The sequence below is a fragment of the Filicampus tigris genome, chromosome 4, assembly GCF_054856515.1.
Source record: "Filicampus tigris isolate MCC_2025a chromosome 4, RoL_Ftig_1.0, whole genome shotgun sequence".
Classification (NCBI taxonomy): domain Eukaryota; kingdom Metazoa; phylum Chordata; class Actinopteri; order Syngnathiformes; family Syngnathidae; genus Filicampus; species Filicampus tigris.
The window spans coordinates 7,239,162-7,256,460 of record NC_141220.1 but is presented as its reverse complement, the minus strand read 5'-3'; the positions used below and the strand labels follow the sequence as shown (position 1 = coordinate 7,256,460).

General features: G+C 40.2%; 1 protein-coding gene across 2 annotated transcripts; it reads right to left on the bottom strand.

Annotated features, from left to right (window-relative positions):
* Window positions 1-560: 560 nt before the first annotated feature.
* On the bottom strand, window positions 561-17,020 carry det1 (DET1 partner of COP1 E3 ubiquitin ligase). 2 transcript variants are annotated; one of them, XM_086029636.1, is made up of 9 exons: window positions 16,766-17,020; window positions 9,600-9,928; window positions 7,283-7,549; window positions 6,987-7,199; window positions 6,638-6,861; window positions 3,217-3,346; window positions 2,714-2,904; window positions 2,198-2,389; window positions 561-1,441 (listed from the first exon to the last, which is right to left on the bottom strand). In XM_086029636.1, the coding sequence occupies exons 2-9, from the start codon at window positions 9,846-9,848 to the stop codon at window positions 1,252-1,254; spliced, it is 1,656 nt and encodes a 551-aa protein (XP_085885762.1). In that variant the 5' UTR covers window positions 9,849-9,928; window positions 16,766-17,020; the 3' UTR covers window positions 561-1,251. The 2 variants fall into 2 exon arrangements, with proteins under 2 accessions (XP_085885762.1, XP_085885763.1); XM_086029637.1 differs by having other exon boundaries at window positions 9,600-9,924.
* Window positions 17,021-17,299: the final 279 nt, after the last annotated feature.

Genomic DNA, 17,299 nt, shown 5'->3' with positions numbered 1-17,299 from the left:
TGCGAGTGGAGGTGTGTCAGACTATTTGCATTTTTGTGAACATGATTTGAGTGCTTAACCTTGCTTAATATTCAGTGCATTTGTTTGCAGGATGCGTGACCGCCATATAATCTAAATTCGATTCTAAGGCCACAATTCCATTTTTTGTTTTAGCAATGCTGTGACCGCGTACAGTAGGGGAGGCAATTATTTGATCCACTGCTGATTATGTAAGTTTGCTAAATTGGAAATAGAAATAAAAATACAAGTTAGGAAATTCTGCGCATTTTATTGAAAAAAATAAGTATTTATGAAAAAAAAAAACTTGTTGGTAAAATTTAAATTTCACACAATTGGGTTGAATTCTGGAGACTGACTCGGCCACTCGATCAGTTCACGCTTGTTGAGGAACTACTTTGTTGCTTGACTGAAATGTTCGGGTTGCTGTCATGCTTGAAGATCCATCTTCAGTATTTTTTTTTCTGTTTTGATCCAAGATTTCTCAGTAGGGGTTCTAACTTGCTCAAGTGGGCCTGTTTTAAAAACGTGGACGGTATCAAGATGGCCATGATGAGAAAGCTGTGGATCCCGGAAGAATCTTTCCAGCAGTGCATGAAGACATAGCAGAGAAGGCTTAATATTTTTTGTAGCCATCATACAAGCGCACACATGCACAAAATGAAAATACACTCTCTATAGTCCAAAGATCAGCAATTAGAAGAATCCGTTGCCTATTTCGATTTCTGTCTTTTTTGTTGTTGTTGAATAACGCTCCTTCTTGGTTTAATAAGCAAAAGAAAAGCACAATGTTAAAAAAAGTGATAATTTTATTATTTTTATAAAATATATACAAATTAAGTACAGTATACATAAAAACAAACCAAGTATAAAAAAAAAGAACAAAAACGACAGTTTAAAACGTGTTTCCCCCATACAAAATCACAGGTGGTTTTGGTACAATTTGAAGTAAAATTCCAAGTAAATTATTGGTTTCCTCTTTGGAAGCTCAGCTAACGACTGCTCCTAAGTACTCTCTTGCACAACTCCATCAGCACTTAGAGTTACTTCCCCAACTTTAAGTCTTTCTTGGCTGGAAAGGAGGAGAGGAAGTTGAGCCCGGACTACACAGAAAAATGCCAACTGCCCGCTTAAAGAGGGAGCAGTGGCGTAAACATTGATGGCTGTGCCCATCAGGCAGAGTCCCCCCCCCTTTTTTTGTACCTCACAAAGGATGTTTAAAATGAGTCTCCATTACACACAAATACAAGCTGCTCATGCATAAACATGCCTCATGTGGAAGTTGACCACATACTCAGCATTCGTGCGCTGGACAGAAATGGCAAAGGGTTCGAAAGGGTGGAAGGTGAAAGCCACCAAGCGCCGCACAGCGTGGTTGACCGGCCGTCCGAGCAAGCCTGCCTGGATCTTAAACTTCAGGAGGCCTGAGTCACGTGCATAGAATCTGATGTGGGTGACAAGAAGGCAACTTTGTAATGCATTTGAAGAACATGTTTTCACCCCAGTTGCAGTCATTCATCTCTGTATGTTACTATGAAGTCTTTTCAGTACAGAGGTACACTGACATATGACTTGAATTCATACCGTGACCATGCTCGTAACTCAAATCAGATTTCCCCGTCGAAATGAATGGAAATGCTACTAGTCTGTACCAGCCCCCACAAAATAATGTTACCCTTTAAATGAGTATTAGCATTGTACAATACCGAATTGTATAAAATCATAACATAACCCTGTAATGGAACAAGGATAAGCGATATAGATAATGAATGGATGAAAGAACATTTGCTGTATTTTTTCACATCACTTTCACAGAATTTAATTTTGATTTGTTTGTGCTAGATTTGCCATGCTTTCCTGACTTTCAACATCTGCTCCGTCTTTTCATGGAACGGGGGTCCGCTGCCTAGCAACATTGTAACATCCTAGTCTGCCGTTACAGCCGTTAATGGCTCCTTTTATAAGACCCTTGGTTAGAGAAAAATACATTTGCCAAAGTACATAACAAAAAACTAAATGTAACCACAACACTGTCACCGCACATCAACTACATGAACTGATGGTGACTAAATGTTGAAAAGTTTGCTGCTGCCAACTATGGACTCATAAGCCCAATTTTTGCCCGCTATCGGAGTAAAATAGACAGAGCGATGGCTTGTAACATGAAATGCTTATAAGTTGGGGTACTAAGTGAAGGTACCTGATTGGGTGGTCTCCGCAGGTCTTTGGCCTCTCCATCACGGACACCCACTTATCATCGTAGCTGAATAGTGACAGGTCAAGGTAAGGGCTACTGCTGTAGGACTGCGCACTAATGGGCAGCTGACCCAGCAGCCGGCGCACCGCCTCTGTATGGCCGCCATATTTGGCATTCACGATGGTGTCTTTGAATCTGTGTCACACAAATGCGAATCAACGCTGGGAAGTAAGCAGTCTTAAATTGCAACAGTGCTGTTGAAAACCCAGTTTGGCTTATTTGCAATATACTGAACCCGCACTCATCGCAGGGGTTCCATTCTACCCGCAATATGTATAAATTCTTATTGAAAACATTCAAACTGCGATATTGAGCGTCCTGCTCACTCGCCACAATTTGCCCTCCTATTTTCCAGATCGGACTATTTTTTTTTTCCAGAGATGAATCCAACGTGTCAAAGAGCACGTCGACAAAAACAACTTATAGTACAGTAAGCAATGCGTTTTCCCTACATTGTACCTTCTTTGGACTTGTCGAGCGTAGTTATTGGAGGAGGCGGAACAGGGGAACTGCACAGCCTGGCTGTGCAACGTGGCGTTTCTGAACAGGTCACAGAAATTCTCAAACAGCTCCAGCAGCTGATCAGAAGTGTTCTCAAAGACGGCCAGCACCTCCGTCGACACCATGTTGTACACCACAAAGAAAGACGGCTGCCGCAGAAAGAACATGTAGTTTGAGATTCAGCGGCGATACTGTAGCCAGAAATGCCAAGACGTTGCAGTAGACTTAAACATTCTTGTGAATTTAAAAAAAACCCCAAAAAAACCGCATAAAAATATGGTTTAATTAGATTCTTCTGTTGATATGAGTCACAGGACTGAGCCAAGCCTGTAGAAGAGACGGTCCTTGGAGATGAGAAAAAAGGAATCCTTTTCATACAGCACAGACAACAAAAGACATGAGGCAATAGGAAAAACCCAACAAAGAGCAGAGTGTGTGTGTGTGCACGTGTGTGTGTATACCTGTGAGGGGTCTGTGACCCTGAGCGTAACAACGTCTTCACTCGTGTATTTAATAAAGAGATGATGCTCATCCAGCAGCTGCATCTTCCACATCCTCAGTCTCCTCAGCTGATCGAAAAACTGGAAAAATCTAACAAGAAAAAGTACAACTGAAAATATCTGTCAGGAATACATTATAAACCACACAGGACTACATATTTCGTTTTTGCCAAAACATTTTCCACGCAAAAAGTAATACGCAGGATAAGCGGTTCAGAGAATAAATGGATGGATGTGATTTAGTGGAATTAAATCACAGACTGGGTGAATGGACTCTAGTCAATGCTAGATTGAAAACTATCACGGGCAACTGTGCTTTTTCTACATAAACCAATCACTGAGAGGCAGTGATGTAAAGCAGATTAAAGTTGGCGTTGGTGAATTAATGTACACTCACCTCAAGCATTGGAACAGTGAGTCCGTCGGCTTTATTATTGCTCTCGACTGCCGAATTTGACATCAAAACTCAACTTCGACTGTATTTCAAAACAACTAATCCGGAGATATTCGGCCGGAGTTTTGCGTTTTCACTGAAAAAACTCCGCGGACGTGTGGATGATAGGGCTAACCGCAGGCTTATATCCGGCGTTTTCAAAAACCCCGGCGACGTGTAGACAGGGCCTAAGCAAGGTCGGAAGTGGGTTCTCATCCGTCCCGTGATTGTCCCGAACCGGGTCAAGTACCGTCGCACGCCCATTTCATTGAGAACTGACAGAAACACACCGAGCCTGCCTTGCGTGTGTAATCCGCCAATACGCTACTTCAGAAGCGCCGCTTGTCACGTGAGTGTTCACCGTGTTTGTATGCGGGATTTTTATGTAAATGATACACACATTTATATGCCACTCAAGCGACAAAAATGCATACTGTCCAAAACAACCTCTTGAGTGGGTTAAGGACATGAAAGTGACACTTGGGTGAGCTTAACATTGGCACTTATATTTTGAAGTTTATCTAGTTTGCATGTAAAAATGACATCAATACTAAAATGCCCACCTCAAAAGACTCTGTAGTGATTTAAGGTCTTTTTTTGTGATTAGGTTTCCGACGAATTTCCCCGCCCCCAAAAGGGGCGTGGCTTATGTTATGTTTTCGGTCTCAGCAGTCTACGTCACGCGAGGAAGGCATGCTTGGTAATATTGCTCGCTTTGTCAGTTCTGATCGCCACCAAAATGCAAATGCACATTACTACTCTTGTCCACTTCAACCTGTGAAAGTATAAAAGTGTTCTGCACAATAGTTTGGATTTATTGACATAAAACGTGATCTCATCATGATCACCTCCACAAAATCAAAAATACTGTGGCGATTGCTCCTCCACTTTCACAAGCTGAAGCGGACAAGAGCATGAATGCGCACACGAACCCCCCAGCCGCGACCTGCCTGAGTGAAGCGAGTGACTAAAGCCCTCATCGAACAGCGAACAAAAAGTTTGGGCGAGGCTGACTGCAAAGACGAGTGTGGCCGCATTGGAACGTGCCATTTCGGCTGTTACCTTCCAAATTGGACGGCGCGTTCTAAGTCGAAAAACTGGGTCCATTCCTCATCCAAATAAATGTGCACGTCTACTCATTCCCACTTCAGTCTCTGTAAATATCCTGACCCGTTCTAACCGTGATCAGCAAAGAAGCAGTGTTTTTGTTTTTTTGTTTTTTTTTAAGCGAAGAAGCAGGGTGCGCTCATCCCAGCCTAAATCTATGGAGCTATGCTGACTTCCACATTTCCGCATTCTCATATAAAATCAGCCACGGAGAGGATAATCCTTTTGATATGTACAAGTGGGCATTAGTAGAGATGTCCACATAAATTTTGGTTCCAATTGATCGCAGTTTTTGGACGTTCTAAGCAATGAAAGTACAATAATTTCCAATGGAGGATTTGGAATCGGTCCCCGCGTGACTCCGGCCGAACAAGGGTAGAACGGTAGGTGGCGCGCGGCCGTTCTCCTCATTAACAAGGGGCGTTATTCATGGAGTTACGTATTTACTAATTTCTCCAAAATTAATAGATAAAAGACAAAATGGCAACTCTTTACATTTTCCTGATCAAAAAATATATCAAATTAACTTGTTAGTGAATACATGGCCATCCCGGCCCCACCGTCTCTTTAAGGCTCGCATGCCTTTTAAATCTTGCTATTTAATAATAAAAAGACTAAGGTCATACCGTTTGGACCTCGTGATGCCACCAAAGTACATTTTGACCCGGATGCTCTGACGCAACACTTGAAACCAAAAGTAACTAATCTGGGCGTGAGACTCTTGAGATTGTAATTCCTTCTTTTATTCCAAATTGTTCCGACTACTGCAATGTACTCGATTGTTTTGCTCAGACAGACGTCACTGGCTTGACTGCGGCTAGCTCAGAATTGCTGCTGCATGGCTTTTAAGTGGCAAAATAAAAATGAGAGCAAATCACTCCGATTTTGAAGTCATTGCACTGGCTTCCAGTTCAGTTGAGTATTGATTTAAAAACTCTCTTTTGTGTTTTTAAATCCCTACATGGTCCCTACAGTACTCTTCTGACCTGCTCCTGCCCGACACGCCGTCGCATTAGTTCCTTAGGTCGACAGATCAATGGTTGCTCGTCGTGCAAAAAACAAAGAGAAAACGTACAGGGGACCACGATTTCTCAGATGCTGCTCCAAAATTGCGGCATGAGCTCACTTTTAAAATCCCCTCTTGAAACACGCTTTTTCCTCCTCTGGCTTTTAACTCGGTTTGACACGATGTTTCCATTTTTACTTGTCTTAGTTTAATGTTTTTTAATGGTTTTCCTTTTTTTCCCCCCAACAGTGTTTTTTTTTCCAGAATGTCTTCTCAAAATTACAAAATGCTAACTAAAGCAAAAAAACATGGGATTTCTTTTGAAACAACCCTTTCCACGATCTCTCTTACCTCATCCCACAAGCGTCTCACTTCTCCACATTGCCACATACAATTAAATATTCTTTTAAATTTCATCATATCAGTTGTATATCCCTGGTATTTTATCTGATTTCAAGTATTGATGGGGACAGTCAGACCCTGCAAAGCCTTAAATAAATGTTTTCCTCATTATTTCCGAAGGTTTTCAAAATATGAACAAATCGGAGGCTGACCTATGTGTCACAGAAAAGATTGTGGTCAACCAAAGTAGTTCCACTGCATCTTAAATCGGATATCCTTAAAGATAAGCTTATTGTTTCTGCTTTTACATGAAAACAATAAGTTTGAAGTAGCTTTAAAATGTTGGTGCTGAAACCTCCAAGAAGAAAAAATGGTATATTTGAGTAAAAATATAGGACACAAAACCCGAATTGACGGAATAATCTACTGAAAATTGGAACTGATGCATGAGCTGAAAAGAAACCAAAACAGGTGTAAAATGTTGGACTGTATACCTCCTCTTGGCAGTAGCACTGCCATCCTGTTCAGCCCTTCTCCACAGGTAGACCAGCAGCCTGTGCTTCAGAGAGTTGATGGTTTTGTCTGTGTAGAGACGCGGGACGCCCGGCTGGCTCTCAGCCTGAGTCTCTGTGTAAACTGCCGAAAGAGTCAAGAGGTCATCCTCATAACAGAACCGGCCTATGGTCCTGACATCCAGAAACGTTCCCTCTGGAGTCACCTGCAAAGATGAGGCAATGACTTAGAGGATGCTCCTGGATTCTTTCCCAATCGCCAAATTGATAACTTTGAGTATTGTCAATAATTTGCTACGGTAGGTGCGTCATGCCCGAAAAATCAGACCACCTGAAAGACATGTATGGTCTGCTGCTGGACTGACAGCACAGCCAGGATGTTTCTGTAGAGGTAGAGGCCCTGATTGTGGGAAAGGATGATCTTGTCAAACTTAAAGGACCTGGTGTCACACAGTCTGCCCGTATGGAGGTCGATGATGTGCAGGGAATAGTCCTCTAACGGCGACCGAGGATTAGGAGTCACAGATTCGTTGTTGCGATAAACCTGTTTGCGGATCAGAGCATACGTTGAACAACAATACACTGCATTTTTTATCTTACACGGCAGTTTGGATTTTGATGCTTTACCTCAAAGAAGTATGGTTGTGGCTCCTCAGGGACATACACAGCTGAGCCAACGAGGACATAGCGGCAGTCGTCGGTGAAGAGGCTACATTCGCGGTTGAGGTGTTCTCCGTTTGATGCCACATTAGTGACGTGGAGCAAGGAGAAAAAACGTTCAAATAGGCGGCCTCGGATGTTGAGGGAGCGCTGGTCATTGGCTGTTAAAAGAGTCTCGCCCTCCTGGCCTCTCAGCAGGTCCTGGGCAGCTTGGCAGCCTTGGTATTCATAAATCTGTGAGAGAAATGCTGCATAAATGATCAATGGATAAATGAAGAGTTCTTAGTAAATTGTTGTCAATAGCTTGTGACCAGCTCACATCAGTCCGGGGCTATAAAGTTGAAAGTTTAAAAAAAAAAAAAAAACCTTCCCTTTTTAAAAACGCCAGGTTTTTCTGATGCGATAAATGAGACTAAGATAAATATATAAAAAGCTTTTCTCCCTTTTACAGTGCCGTGAAAACTGTGCCCTTTTCCCAAATTCTTCATTTTTTGCATAGTGTACCCGCTTTGTTTAAGATCAACAAATGTAAATATCAAAGATAACCCAAGAAAACTAATGATTGTGATTTATTATTATTCAAAGGGTTGGTCCATGGTGGTCGACTGGTTAGCACGTCCGCCTCACAGTTCAAAGGTTGTGTGTTCCATCCCGGTTCCGGCCTCCCTGTGTGGAGCTTGCATGTTCTCCCCGTGCCTGCGTGGGATTTCTCCGGGTATTCCGGTTTCCTCCCACTCTCCAAAAATATGCATGGTAAGTGCAGATGTTTGTTTGTCTCTGTGTGCCCTGCGATTGGCTGGCAACCAATTCAGGGTGTCCCCCGCCTACTGCCCGAAAACAGCTGGGATAGGCTCCAGCACGCCCGCGACCCTTGTGAGGATAAGCGGTGTAGATAATGGATGGATGGATGGGTTGGTCAATGCCAAATCACCCCCCAAAAAATTGACATTTTAACCAATTTTACAACAAAGATGTATATTGGCAAACATTTATAATTAAAATGTTTTTTTTTTTGTTTTTGTTTTTTTAAATCTGAAAAATGGTTCAATAAACTGACTGAATAACCTGATGACTCAACAAAGTTCAGAGTTTTATTTTTTATTTTGACACCAACATTTTCCGTTGTACTGAAAATTAATATCAGCTCCAAATATCAGTTATCGGCCTCGAACGACTACTAATAATCGTATCAGCCCAGAAAAAAAACATATTGTTCTATCTCTATTTGAAGACAGTGTTAAATAGTGTTAAAAGGCTGTTCATGCTAGAAAACCCTCCAACATTACTGAATTAAAGCAATTGTGCAAGGAAGAATAGGCCAAAATATCTGTGAAAGACTCATTGCCAATTACAAAAAGAGCTTGCTTTTGGTTGTTTCTGCTGAGGGTGGCCCAACCTGTTATTAGGTTTTGGGGCAATCACTTTTTCACACGTCCGCTGATAGTGTAGTGGTACACACGCCTGAGTTGTGTGCGGGCAGCGTGGGATCGATTCCCGCTCAGTGACAGTGTCTATGTGTGCCCTGCGACTGGCCGGCGACCAGTTCGGGGTGTAGTCTGCCTTCGCCCATTGACGGCTGGGATAGGCTCCAGCAACTCCCCGCGACCCTATATAGGATAAGCGGTTTGGAAGATGACATGACATGACTTTTTCACACAGGGCAATGTAGTTTTGGATTTTTTTTCTTCTTCTTTAAAAACAAAAACCTAAAAATGCATTCTGTGTTTACTTGTGTTATCTTTTACTATTAATGATTATGGGAAACATTTGACAGTGAAAAACATTCAAAAACAAAATAATCAAGAAGTGGGCAAACATGTTTTCACACCACTGTAAATAATTCCCTTAAATGTACAGTTTTAAAATGCTCTCTTATTAAGTATAACATTTTTTAAACAAAAACAAAAAAAATGGCCTACTCTGATATTCGGCAAAATGCAGAATATTGGTCTATTCTTAATTGCTTCCATGCATTATGTGTTTACTTGTGTTATGTTTTATTATTAATGATTATGGGAAACATTTAACAGTGAAAAACATTTTAAAAAAAATAAATAATAAATAAAAAATCAAGTGGGCAAAGAAGTTTTCACACCACTGTAAATAGTTCCCTTAAATTTACAGATTTAAAATGCTTATGAACCATAACATTTTTTAAACAAAAACAAAAAAATGACCTACTCTGATATTCGTCAAAATGCAGAATATTGGTCTATTCTTAATTCCTTCCTTGCGGTGTACAAAAGACAGTTATTTTATACATGAATCTATACATCAAATTTACCTCTAGCGATGTCTGGTCAGATGAGAAGGCAATGAAGCAGCGTCCATCAGGTGAGAACTTCCTCAGGAAGCAAGGAGGCTTTTCCACATTGACCACCGTAAAGTTGGGAAACAGGTTCTGGTGGAAGCAGCGGACTCTGTACCAGTGAGCGCCCGGCCGCCCCGAACAGATCCTACGCTTCTCAAGACGATGGACCACATTTTGATTCTGGATCTGTCTGGGTTTAAGGGTGGGTGTGTCTTCATCCATCACTTAGGAGTACTGACGCAAATTAGGCAGATGGTGTGAACAGCCGGTGAGACTGAACAACTACATCATCGCCCAGCTGCCTTTTTGATCGGGGAAAACAGAAATGGAGAAAAAGAAAAGTGGTTATTACATGCTGCTTTGAAACCACAACTGGAAAAATTCAATGACAGACTAAGATGGCAGGGACCAGTCACATCTCTGAGCAAATTTTATGCATGGCACATTTAAGGTTCTGCTCACTACCCACTTTTTTCCATCAGGGTTCTTTCAAGGTCGCAAACCTTTGCAAAGACGTTCGCCAATAATTTTAATGATCTCAAAGTGTTTCTTGTTGTAAAGAAATTTGGAACATGTTCAAAATTTGATGGCGACAAGTAAAACTGTCTGCGACCATTACCGCAACGAGGAGGGCCGGAGAGCGTGACCATGACGCAATCTCCCCAGGAGCACCGGCGAATACGGCGCTCTTGTTGAGTGCTCTTCGACTGGCTGGCTGGCCGAACGGTGGCGGCGTGCAGCCACATACATTTTTTTAAGTAGACTTTACATCTACTTAAAATGTATCTGGATCCAGATGATATTGTTCAACCATTTTTTTCAGTGTAGGAACAAAAAAAAACTCAAACAGATGCACAGCCATTTGTAGTTTTCTTTCCATAAGCGTACACACTAACGTGAGCCAAAAGAACTACACGACCCACAAGGTAATTGTGCTTTCGGACGGTTGCGCTGATCTTGCTGATCTGGCGGCATTGGCACAATATTTGGGATTAAATATCAAATTATTTTGAAAATGTATTTTATGCAAATGTCAATCTTTACATCACACAAAAGTAGGGTATGCAAATTGCGACAACTATACATCAAAAAATATGGTCATGCTTTTACTGCCCCCAAAAAGAGTGCAACCAAATCTGTGCTAGTGTGACCACCTAAAAAATGTTTGTCACACCAGTGCTACCAGTGCAAAGGTTAGTGCAGAGCCCTGTTGGAACTGATTCAAATTATGGAAAATAAGGGCTGTCAAAGTTAAAGCATCAACTACGGAGATTGATTAAAATTTTATAACGCGTTAAAAAAAAAATCAATTCAGTTAATTCAGTTTTATTTACTTCCTGTAGCAGCTCTGCTCACTGTGCAGCCAAACTTAGAGGAGAGTCACTGTCTCAAAGACGGACATTTACGTAGTTTGACTTTAAAATGTTGCTGGATGGCTCATTGGAGAAATCCGAAATAATTTGCGCACTTTGCAAAGCCAAATTCAAATACCATATTAGTTGTACATCTTTGGTGTATGTATCGTTCAACAATTGTGTTTTGCAGGTTGAAAGAAAGCTATTAGAACAGTCTTTGAATCAAAATATACTTTAAATTTACTTTCCACATTAATTCCAAGATTTTACTTAAGTAAATATCTGTTCCAAGCTTTGTCAAAAATTGTATTTGAAAAATATGATGAATCGCGTTCAGTTATGGAATATTTTGTGATTAATTAGTTTAAAAAATGTAATCGCTTGACAGCACTAGAAAAATACATAATAACTAGACAACAACATAACCTTATTTATGCAAATACTAAACATTATATTTTCATATGATGAAGTGATTTCTCATTGATCGAACATCAATTCATCTACTTAAAGTTTTTAGCCCATGTGTGTCGTACTCAATAATTCATGTTCACAGCTAATTGCAGCAATTCTTGACAGAGAGTTCTCCAGAGTCCCATTTTCCCTTAAAGAGGGTTCAGAATTGCCTAATAAGAAAGAGGAAAAAAAGTTGACAGAACATTGAAATAAAATAACTGCTAATAGCACCATGTGCAATTATCTTTAACCGATGAATGTAGCTTTAATGTTTTAACTACATGCATAGAAGACCTGAATGGAAGGAAGCATGTCAAATTATCCACTTCATTAATCAAAGACATTCTCCTTTTTCCATCTTATCGTTAAGTTAAGACACATGGAGGTGCGTACATTGTGCAAAAATTGCACGAAGGAAACTACTTTTCCTTGCATTGCATTGATTGATGCTTTTAGCCATCCTTTCTGAACTTAACTATGACTAGTGTGCTTCTGAATGTGTTGTGCTGTGTGATATACATAAATACATACAATTATACAGTATACACATACATACAGTATATATACATAAAGACGTAAATATACATACAAACTAGGGGTGGGTGATATGGGCTAAAAAAAGGATCACAATATTGATTATTTATTCTTATTTATTTATATTAGTTATTTATTTCTTTATGGATTATTTTAATCATAGTTCTTCGGGTTATATGCATGTTTTGTGTGTGAGTGTGAGTGCAGCTGTGCTTGTGGATATGCGTCTGTGTATATTGCGAGGGAGAATTGGAAGGAAGTTGGGAGTGGGTCTTCGAGCAGGTCTTTTTATGTTGTATTCTGATGTTTTTATTGCACAGCACTTTGAGTTGCATTTTTATGTGTGACAAGTGCCATATAAATAAAATTTGATTTGATTTTTTTTTTTTTAAAACTCGATAACGATAATTTGACGATGTTCTACAAAAAATATTTTAAATATGCACTTGCTTCACAGAACAATTATGGATGGATAGCGTTTGTGAACAATAGCTTGGTTGTATTTTAAATTGCTTATTACAGCTTCTGCAAAATATAATAATATTCCACAGCAATATTTAACTATTTAAAATAAATGTATGTCAAGTCAAATTTATTTATATAGTCTTTAATCACAATGCCCATAGTTGACAAAATATTAACAACATCACATGAACGTACCTCTCAGTCTGTCACAGACGGATGCCCGTTTTGCTGATGACTGACAGAAAAACGCGCAAACTATCTTGTGTGTTTGCTCACAGAGGGAGTTGACAATTTATGTGTGAGAGTGAGTGCTCCTGTGTTCAAAAGGATCTGTGCGGGTACTGTGATGGCAGGCTAGGATTGGCGGGAGGAGGAACCAAAAGACGTCACTTCACTTTGCTATGACAACACAAATCTACAACTTTTGTTTAAACATTTATGTTTGTGGTTTTCTGTTAAATCTTGGTGAAATGATTTATATTCAAGACTGTCTCGTGCGTTTGATCGAGGGACATTGACTACATATGGAAAGGCTTTGCGCTTCCTGTACGGCAGGGGGCGGTATACACCAAAGAACTGTAATCCACCCATGAACCATGAAGAAGGAGGGGAAGAAGAAGACGACGAGCATTTATAAACAGAAGTTGGAGTGTGCTACATGGATTAGATTTTATTTACCCTTGGTCACAATGCGGAGTTGGATTATGTGAATTGGCGGAAAAAACTAACTGACGAACTACCAGACAGACTGACCAACTGACAATTACTGGTTGGTTCAGCTTGAAAAAATGACGGACCGACGAATGACCCACAGGTACCCAGGCCGCTGACGGATGACGGACCAGCAAAATTGAGTAAAATACCCAACTCTGTATATTTAGAGGGAGATGTTCCTGGAAAAAAATAGCTTTTCACTGGACTCAGTGAATAATTAACCCATTCAGTACCAGACTTTTTCAGACCCATTGTGAAATGACATATAAATATGTCATTGGGATAGAATGAGTTAATATCATATTATCGTAATATTTACCAAACTATAGTAATATCATCATCATATCATCATCGAGATAGCTGCATGAACATCGAGTTATGAAATTTTCATAATCACTAGGGGTGTAACGGTAGGCTAAATCACATTTCGTTTCGGTTCGGTTTTTGGGAAACTTCGGTTCGGTATATTTTCGGTTCAAAAAACTTTTTTTTTAAAAATTTGTTTAGTTTGAAAAGATGACAAGTAAATGGTACATTTTTTTGAATAAATAAATAAAAGCAAACCATCCGGGTGGTATTCTAAGGAATTACACCAGAATAAAAAATACACTAACAATAAAGATCAATAAAGAAGATTACCCCTGGCTTAGCTCATTAATTAGTTGTTGCTCCAGGCCTTACTAACACACGATTCGGTGCATACCGCCACCTGCTGTACATATACAGTCAATGCAGTCTACTCAAGGAAGCATGCCTTCATTACAACACACGCGAAACAGGCTTTCCGTCACGTCAGCAAAACGGGCATCCGTCAATGACGGACTGCGAGGTCTGTCGGGACTTGACCAGCTTAGTGATGATTACACCGACGGACGAATTTCCACTTCTGTCTGCGCTTAGTACTTTTTTTTTGTTGTTTTTTTGGTTTTTTTTTAAGTTTCCCCATCTATCGTCAGCAAAGCGGCGGTCCATCAGTGATGGACAGACTGACCGGTCTGTAAGCCAGACGGAATGCCCACCTCTGAGCAAATCAATCAAGCAGATCAATTGGCACTGACGGTCGATGGATCTGGCAAAAACACCTCACAGACCAATGACTCATTCATTCACGTCATATCTAAGAAGCAAATTACTGGAAAATGATACACCAAGCTCTTAATTCTTCATATGTTCAAAGACATAACTGATCAACTTTATGCAATAGCAATTGCTAAAGAATGTCAACAAATATAATAAACGAATACATTATTTGGGGAAATATAATTCTTCTTAAGGAACTTTACCCCCCAAAAATCCAACATACATACAGTGGTGTGAAAAAGTGTTTGCCGCCTTCCTGATTTCTTATATTTTTGCATGTTTGTCACACTTAAATGTGTCAGATCATCAAACAAATTTAAACATTAGTCAAAGGTAAGACAAGTAAACACAAAATGCAGTTTTTAAATTAAAGGTTTTTTTTTTTATTAAAGGGAAAACAAAATCCAAACCTACATGGCACATGCGAAAGTGTTTGCCCCCTAAACCTAATAACTGGTTGCGCCACCCTTAGCAGCAACAACTGCAATGAAGCGTTTGTGATAACTTGCAATGAATCTGTCACAGCGCTGTGGGGGAATTTGGGCCCACTCATCTTTGCAGAATTGTTGTAATTCGGCCACATTGGAGGGTTTTCGAGCATGAATCGCCTTTTTGTCATGCCACAGCATCTCAATAGGATAGGATTCAGACCAGGACATTGACTAGGCCACTCTAAAGTCTTCACTGTGTTTTTCTTCAGCCATTAGGTGAGGTGGACTTGCTGGTGTGTTTTTGATCATTGTCCTGCTGCAGAACCCAAGTTCGCTTCAGCTTGAGGTCACGAACAGATCTCCTTCAGGATTTTTTGGTAGACAGTAGAATTCATGGTTCCATTTATCACAGCAACAGGTCCTGAAGAATTAAAACAGCCCCAGACCTTCACACTACCACCACTATAATTTACTGTTGGTATGATGTTCTTTTTCTGAAATGTGGTGTTACTCTTACGCCAGATGTAACGGGACACACACCCTCCGAAAAGTTCAACTTTTGCCTCATCAGTCCACAGAGTATTTTCCCCAAAGTCTTGGGGATCATGAAGATGTTTTTGGGCAAAAGTGAGACGAGCCTTAATGTTCTTTTTGCTCAGCAGTGGTTTTTGTCTTGGAACTCTGCCATGCAGGCCATTTTGGCCCAGACTCTTTCTTATGGTGGAGTCATGAACACTGATCTTGACTGAGGCAGTCTGCAGTTCTTTGATGTTGTTGTGGTGTCTTTTGTGACCTCTTGGATGAGTCATCGCTGTGCTCTTGGGGTCATTTTGGTCGGTCGGCCAGTCCTGAGAAGGTCCACCACTGTTCCATGTTTCCGCCATTTGTGCATAATGGCTCTCACTGTTGTTCGCTGGAGTCCTAAATTTTTAGAAATAGCTTTATAACCTTTACCAGGCTGATAGAGAGTAATTGACATCTTTCTCATTTCTTCATGAATTTCTTTTGATTTCGGCATTATGTCTAGCTTTTGAGGATCTTTTGGTCTACTTAACTTTGTCAGGCTTTGTAAGTGATTTCTTGATTGATAACAGGTGTGGCTAGAAAAATTGAACTCAGGTGTGATAAAGCATAGTTATGTTTTAACAGGGGGAGCAAACACTTTTTCCACACAGGGCCATGTAGGTTTGGTTTTTTATCCTTTAATAATAAAGGCCTTCCTTTAAAAGCTACATTATGTGTTTACTTGTGCTATCTTTGACTAATATTTATTGTTATTTGATGTTCTGAAACATTTAAGTGTGACAAACATACAAAACATAAATAATTAAATCAGGAAGAGAGCAAACACTTTTTGACACCACAGTACCTTGATTATCTCAAGTTTTATCTTTTTTAGGAACACGTTTTTAGGGAAGGTACACATTTTTGCCAATAAATAACACAAACATCAAGCACAAAACATAGCACCAACGAAAATGTACAAGTTTCACGATATAGTTTTAAAAAATGTACAACTGTATTTATTGAATGAACTAGAAAAAAAACAACCAATGTCGACCAAGAAAATACGGTAATACTCATTGATAAAGTTAAGTAATAAAAATGATAAAAAATTCCCTAAATTATGCATTCGTTTTAAATACGGTACATGAGAAGAGGAAAATAATATTACAATAATATTACTATTGAAAAATAATAACATCAAATCACAATCGCAACACTGTGTGTGGGGGGGGGGGGGCATCGCGATTAGATTACATATGCATTTTCCTAAATAGATTAACCCGAATCCCCAAGTATAAACGCAAACACATACATACAAGCCCCCCGCGCGTACACACATACGACACATAGTGATAGAACCACTGGATGTAGTCGAGAGGTACTATTTCTAATTATGCGAAAGTTTGTAAGCCTCTAACTCCTCGACTTTACGAGGTGAAAGGACTCTTTCAACACAGCCGAATAATTCAGCACAACTTGTCCTGTCTGTGCGTCATTTATGCTTTGCCCTCACCGTGATCCTCGGCTGAACACCAACGAATCGATCTCTATCTACCTGTGAACCAACATTGTGGGGCAAGCAGCTGCCGTGCTTACTTACCGTGCTACTGGCATCTTCTGCAGATCTGTCAAGTTGGCCAAATGTTACGAAACGAGCAGCAAAGTTAAGCTAACGAACCAAATAGCGTTCCAACTGGGGTAACTTGATTACAAGTTGAACGGAATAAAACACATAGGTCTCACGTTCGAGCGCATTCCTGAATACAGTATAGCTTTTTTTGTGTCAACGCAGGGAAACGTTGTTTGTTATGAGTTGGGTTGTTGTGGTGGAAAGAAGAGGAAACGGAAGAGGACGAAGACGACAGCACAAATTGGTGGCATCTTTGTAGACAGCGCCATCATTTTCTCATCAGGTCTAAACAAGGATTACACCCAGAAATAAAGTACTGTACTGTATTAAACAATATACTTGATTTAAACTGCACTGCAGTGTTGAGCCAGAACGTGGCTCATAGGGTGGGCCTGGAAAAATCAGAGTGGGCCTGAATATTTTTCTCACTGAGCACAATCCTCCTGTCCCAAAACATTGTATATTCAATATTCAGATCTTAGACACTCACATTTATGCCATTCT

Excerpts from the sequence above, each read along its gene's own strand:
- det1 (XM_086029636.1), bottom strand. The coding sequence starts at position 9,848 with ATGGATGAAGACACACCCACCCTTAAACCCAGACAGATCCAGAATCAA. Across the intron at positions 6,862-6,986 it reads AGACCATACATGTCTTTCAG|GTGACTCCAGAGGGAACGTT; the intron begins GTGGTCTGATTT and ends TCATCTTTGCAG. Across the intron at positions 2,390-2,713 it reads GCTCGACAAGTCCAAAGAAG|ATTCAAAGACACCATCGTGA; the intron begins GTACAATGTAGG and ends TGTGTGACACAG.